The sequence below is a fragment of the Crotalus tigris genome, unplaced genomic scaffold (assembly GCF_016545835.1).
Source record: "Crotalus tigris isolate CLP2741 ecotype Arizona unplaced genomic scaffold, ASM1654583v1 scf7180000017913.91448, whole genome shotgun sequence".
NCBI classification, from domain to species: Eukaryota; Metazoa; Chordata; class Lepidosauria; order Squamata; family Viperidae; genus Crotalus; species Crotalus tigris.
The window spans coordinates 65,854-72,500 of record NW_024096717.1 but is presented as its reverse complement, the minus strand read 5'-3'; the positions used below and the strand labels follow the sequence as shown (position 1 = coordinate 72,500).

Below are 6,647 nucleotides of genomic sequence, written 5' to 3'. Positions count from 1 at the left end.
TATAACTTCTGGAGACAAGTTTTCCACTGATTATTATTTTTTCACTGTCAAGAAATTCTCTTTAGTTCTAGGTTACTACTCTCTTTGTTCAGTTTGCATCCATAGTTTCTTGTCTTGCCTTCTGGTGCTTTGGAGAATAGCTTGACCCCCCACTTGTTTGTGGTAGCCCTTAAATATTGGAACACTGCTATCATGTCATCCCTAGTCCTTCTTTTCATTAGACTAGATGTACCCAGTTCCTGTATGCATTTTAACCTTCAGCCCCCAAATCATCTTTATCTGTTCACATTGATTCTGTTAACATTCATATGTTCTCATTGATTTTAGGTAAAAAATATTGGAAGAGAATTTGAACCCATCTCAGAAGAAATGTCTGGAGAACATTGAGCAAAGGTGAGATAACCAAAATATCATCATCCAGAAACAGTTCTTTGCATGTCCACAAAGATGAATTGTTTTTGACAGGCTGAAACATGGAGGGGTCCCTTGTAGCTCCACTTGGATTAACCACACTCAGAAGCAGACTACAGTGAAGAATTGCTCTGTTTGGAATAACATATTAGAAGAATCGTGGTCTGATTCAAAGCATCAGATTTTTAACTTCTCTCTCTAACAGTCGCTTCCATCCTCTAAATATGGAAGCTGGGAGGAAATAAATAAGGTGTTGTGTCTGGATACAGATCAATGACTTTTGAGTCATCACAGCATGGTTCCAGTGGAGAAAAGGTGACGTATTTCCTACATATAATGTGACATTCCAGATGCATTATACACTACCCATGATTCAACAGATCACTTCTTTTCATTATTTGTCCAATCATGTCTCCCCTCCCTAAAACAGGATTGTTCCAATGCTTCGTGTGACAGCTGTTCGACTACTATTTCCTAGCTTTATAAGAAAAGAACCCACCAGCCACATAGTCAGATGAACAGAACAGAACAAAACAGAACAGAATAGCTTTGTTGGCAACGTTTTATCGGACACATAAGGAATTTGTCTCTGGTGCATAAGCTCTCAATGTACATACAAATAACAAAGTAATCTAATCATAAGACACCCATAAGAGAATGTAATAGAAAAGATAAATTATATCTTTAGACATAAGTCAGTAAGACATAAGACAGTATTGTGGGAATTACGTGTTTTAGCAGAAGCACCTAATTCCCACAATAACTCCTCCACAGAAAGAAGTGGGAGGGTGAGATTGAGCATCATGAATGGTCAAGAGGAAGAGTTGCATTCAACTAGAAAATTAATTTAGTTTTAAATACAGCCTAATTATTTATTTAAAACATTTACATAGCAGCCTATCTTATAACCAATTTTCAATTCAATCCAATCCAACCTAACCCAATACCATTTTAATCCAATCCAATCCAATCCCATCCTGACTTTGCTAATACCTTTTGCATTGTGTGCTTCAAAAAGAAACAAAGCCTGTATGGTAATCACATATCACAGAGGTTGGGTTCTCAGTGGTTAAGTCAAAAGCAAACCACAACAAAACTTGGTATGTTGCATGACAGAGAACAAAACAAAGCACAAAGTATGAGGAACATGAGCACAATGATTTTCTCTGTCTTTGGGTTTGACAACAATAAAGGCAGCAGATACAGAATACTTGACGGGTCCTTGGTGCTCTCTGAGTTTGTTCATTTTCTTGCAGACATATCATTACCCAAACTAGGTAACCTGCTCAATTACCTAGTGAGGGAAGTTAGCCCAGAGAAAGAAATATTAAAAAGGGCAGAAAAATAATTTTTCCTCAAAAGGACTTTTTAAAACCAAACCTGGCCCCAAATCTATCTCTCTGCCCCAAGCAAGACTTTAGCCCCGTACAAATGCAGATGTAAAACCATCAGAGAATTGAAGCCAGAGCAATCAAGAAGACAAAAGAGAAGATCTGCATACCCCACCCAAACTCTAGGAATCATTAGCCCCATCACCTGGGAAGCAGGATATGATAATAGGATTAAACCACAGATATCAAGGCCTAGACAAACACTCAGAAACAGCCTCAAGGTTCATGCCACAGGAACAGGAAACTATTCCAAACAAAAAGCTAGAGGGGGTATAAAAACCTACTACCCCATATGCTCAGCCCTTCTCTCTTCTGCTCTTTCCTGAAGAACCATCTTTTTGCAATAAACTGTAACCTTCTTCCCAAAGCAATCGCCATGTTTGCTTATTTATTCCCGGCTTGGATGAACCAGGATGAAGACTTTACTTCTAACACTAGTAATGCTTGGGGTATTGTTTACTTGATTATTGGTCAGATGTTAACATTGGGGTTAATCTATGCTGATCTGGGTGCTGGGTGCTGGTGGAGAGGTGCTTGTTAATGTCTTTTCAATAGATACATAGACATTAACAATATCTATAGACTAAGCAAAAGGGACTATCACCCAGCCCAAAAAGACGCAAGAAGACCCAATCACTTCTCCATCAGCAATCAGCATCCAGAAAAGCATAGATTAACTCCAAGGTTAAAATCAGACCAACAGTCAAGTAAACAATTCCCCAATCAAGAAACTGCCAATGAAGCCAATAGCAAACAGCCCAATCAAAGAATCTCTAAGACCATCCCCACCATCACAGACAGGAAAGTCACTAGCAATAGCAATTAGACTTATATACCACTTCACAGTGCTTTACAGCCTTCTCTAAGCAGTTTACAGAGTCAGCATATTGCCCCCAACAATCTGGGTCCTCATTTTACCAACCTTGGAAGGATGGAAGACTGAGTCAACCTTGAGCCAGTGAGACTCGAACTGCCAAATTGCTGGCAGCTAGCAGTCAGCAGAAGTAGTTGCAGTACTGCATTATAACCATTGCACCACTACGGCTCTATAATATAGAGTAGAACAGGGGTCTTCAAACTTGGCCCTTTTATGACTTGTGGACTTCAAGTCCAAGAATTCCTCAGCCCGCGTACCTGGCTGAGGAATTCTGGGACTTGAAGTCCACAAGTCATAAAAGGGCCAAGTTTGAAGACCCCCTGGAGTAGAATATACACTAGAAAAGCGGTCCTCAACCATGGCAACTTTAAGACTTGTGGACTTCAAATCCCAGAATTCCTCAGCCAGCAAAGCTAGTCTAGAATATAAACTGACAGCACTGATGATGTTACCTAGTTTGGGCAATGAAATTTCTGCAAGGAAACAAGCAAGCTCAGAGAGCACAAAGGATCCCTCATGTCAACCCTGAGCTACAAATATTTTCCTTTATTAGTAAGAGAATACTTGATACAGATTCCTTGCAATGCATTTCTTTGCTCCTGAGGGATCTTCATGAGCAAAACTTGAATCACTCTTATACTACATGCTTCAGAAGAGTAACTAGTTCCATTGCCTATGAGAGGTTGCTTCTGTTTTCATTGCCATGACATGTTATTGAAGACAAAGACAGAGACATTGCAGGGGAGGTACATCCATGAGCCAAGAAGACGAGGTATCTTCTCAAAAGCCCTGAGAATGGAGAATGTTATGCTTCCCAAACACTGAATTAAGAGGTAATATTTTAACAGATGCTTTTGCTTTGCCTCTGATTTGTAGGCATATTGAAACACAGTTTAACCATCTACAAAATGGCTTCTACCAGCAGAAATTAAAATGAGACAATAGCATAACATCATAACAATGATATGAATATTTTTATATGTAGATTGCAAGGGGTGAAAATGTTAGGCATCAAAAATAAGTTGATAGTTCCTTTTTTTCCAATTCTTTTTTCAATATAGGAGTACCACAACTTCTGGAGGCAAGTTGTTAAACTGATTAATTTTTTTTCACTGTCAAGAAGTTCTCCTTAGTTTTAGGTTACTTTTCTCTTTGTTCAGTTTGCATCCATGGTTTCTTGTCTTGCCTTCTGGTGCTTTGGAGAATAGCTTGACCCCCCACTTGTTTGTGGCAGCTCCTTAAATATTGGAACACTGCTATCATGTCATCCCTAGTCCTTCTTTTCATTAGACTAGATGTACCCAGTTCCTGCATGCATTTTAATCATCTTTATCTGTTCACACTGATTCTGTTAACAATCCTCTGTTCCCATTGATTTTAGGTAAAAAAAAATATTGAAAGAGAATTTGAACCCATCTCAGAAGAACAGTCTGGAGAACATTGAGCAAAGGTGAGATAACCAAAATATCATCATCCAGAAACAGATCCTTGCATGTCCACAAAGATGAATTGTTTTTGAGAGGCTGAAACATGGAGAGGTCCCTTGTAGCTCCACTTGGATTAACCACACTCAGAAGAAGACTACAGTGAAGAATTGCCCTGTTTGGAATAACATATTAAAAGAATCGTGGTCTGATTCAAAGCATCAGGTTTTTAACTTATCTTTCATTTTTAATGCAAAGAATGGAAACTGATAAGCTGATGCCCATTTGAAACATGCAATTAAAAGAAGAATGGGGATCTGGAAATTAATATCTTCACTCAATTTTTAGGAATGAACTAATGGCAAATAGGACCACAATAAATGAATTCACACTGTTGGGGCTGAATGCCAACCCTCCAATTGAAGTTAGCCTTTTTCTCCTCCTGCTTGGGATTTATCTTTTGACATTAATAGGAAACACAATGATTGTTATTATCACACTGGTGAATGTTCAACTCTGTAGCCCAATGTATTTCTTCCTCCAACATTTGGCATGGGTAGATATTGGGTATATGAGTACTATAATTCCCAAAGCACTGGTCAACATAGCTACTGGTACTAAGAGCATCTCTTTAGTTGGTTGCTTCATACAGGTATTTCTTTATTTGGTCCTTGGCACCACTGCGTTCTTCCTAGTGGCCACAATGTCTGTTGATCGCTACATAGCCATCTGCAACCCTCTTCACTATACAACCATCATGAATCCCCGAATCTGCTCATTATTAGTATTTTCTTGTTTGGTTGGGGGGTTATCACTAATTCTAGTTATATCCATTCCTTTATTTCTTATGCCATTTTGTGGTCCTAATGTCATGAATCATTTTTTTTATGACTATGGACCCCTAATGAAGCTGGTATGTGTGGACATCAGCTTCCTAGAAATGACTTATTTTGTAGTTGCCATATTCAGTCTGCTTGGGACCTTAAATGTCAACATTGTCTCTTATGTCAAAATCATTTCCACCATTCTACGCATTCCATCAGCTACTGGTAGGAAGAAGACCTTCTCCACTGTTGCGTCTCACATGACCGTGGTCACTATCACTTACAGCAGTTGCATTTTCATGTATGTCAAGCCAAAAGGCACCGTTGGATTAGACTACAACAAAATAGTGGCTCTTCTGAATACTGTTATTGCGCCCTTTCTCACCCCAATCGTGTACTCTTTGAGGAACAGACAACTGCAGAATGCTTTGAAGGCTGAACTGAGACAAAGGATTGGTTTTGCAAAAAAATGATATGATTGGCTATTGCTAGGGCTCCAAAATAGAAGTTCAGATTTAATGTCTTTCAATGGATTGTGCTGCCTTCAGATGTAATAATTACCCAATTGAGATGGTCTTACAAGGGGATTTGAGAAAGCATAGAGTAGTGGTGGCGAACCTATGGCATGCATGCCAGAGGGGGCACTCAGAGCTCTCTCTGTGGGCACACATGCCTCACTCTTTGGCTAGGTTTTCATAGGAAAAAAGCCATTTTCAGCTTTGAATTATATCAAATCTGACACCAGAAACAGACTACAGATGACCTGAGTGCTGCATATGTTGATTTCAAACTTACAAAATATAAGCCAAGGTTAGACAAATTATCAGCATGCATACAACAACAAAAATCACATTAATGGTTCAAAAGCATGCCTAACGCAAACTGTTTATCTTTCAATAAAAAGTTGTTTGTATCATTGAAAGCTTTGTTATGGTGTTTTTCTTTTAAGACAAAAGATGTTAATCTATGAGTTGTTTTTTCTAAACTAAAACTTCAGTATTCAGATTAAATTGTGCTGTTGGCACTTTTCAATAAATAAGTGGGTTTTGGGTTGCAGTTTGGGCACTGGGTCACTAAAGGTTTCGCTGTCACTGGCATAGAGGATGGGATAATCAAGAATGGAAACATCTGATTGATATCAAAGGCCGAATCTCTGAAAAAATTGGTTTGCTAGTGAAGAACAATGGAAAAAGACAATTGCCCATCTCTCCTGGTTGTCCATTTACAAAAGACATCTGGTTGCACATTATGTGACCTAGGAGATATGAGAACTTCACTTAATGCACCCTCAAAGCTCTTACCATCTTCAGAAGAAGAACATACAGCCACCATCTCCTGATTGTTTCTCGGGTTCAAGTATGTTTTATTATTTCTCACTATATTGTACAATATAGTACAATAAGATATTTGGTTTTGGTTTACTTATGGGAGTCAATACTGGTGAATGTAGCTATTCCTCTTGATGTTTATCACAGATTAAAATAACTGAACTGGAGAATGAAGCTCAGTGATTATAGAATATCAGCAGGCAATGCTCCCACTGATAAAGCTGAATGTAACAGAAAATGCATAGTAAAGGCATGAAACATGAGATCTAGAGCTGCAGAATGTTCCTAATATAGAAATTAATGGTTGTAAGGTGCTCATAGTCACCTTAATCTGAGGTGGGCAGTAAATTTGGTTTAATAAATAAAATGAATAAAACAAGTATCTAATTAAG

The 6,647-nt window shown here is 38.5% G+C and overlaps 1 protein-coding gene across 1 annotated transcript; it reads left to right on the top strand.

The window, feature by feature from the left end:
- Window positions 1–3,285: 3,285 nt before the first annotated feature.
- Window positions 3,286–5,798, top strand: LOC120308404 (olfactory receptor 49-like). The gene is made up of 2 exons (XM_039344429.1): window positions 3,286–3,512; window positions 4,061–5,798. Exon 2 carries the CDS (start codon window positions 4,462–4,464, stop codon window positions 5,398–5,400), a length of 939 nt encoding a protein of 312 aa, XP_039200363.1. The 5' UTR covers window positions 3,286–3,512; window positions 4,061–4,461; the 3' UTR covers window positions 5,401–5,798.
- The last annotated feature ends 849 nt before the right edge of the window (window positions 5,799–6,647 follow it).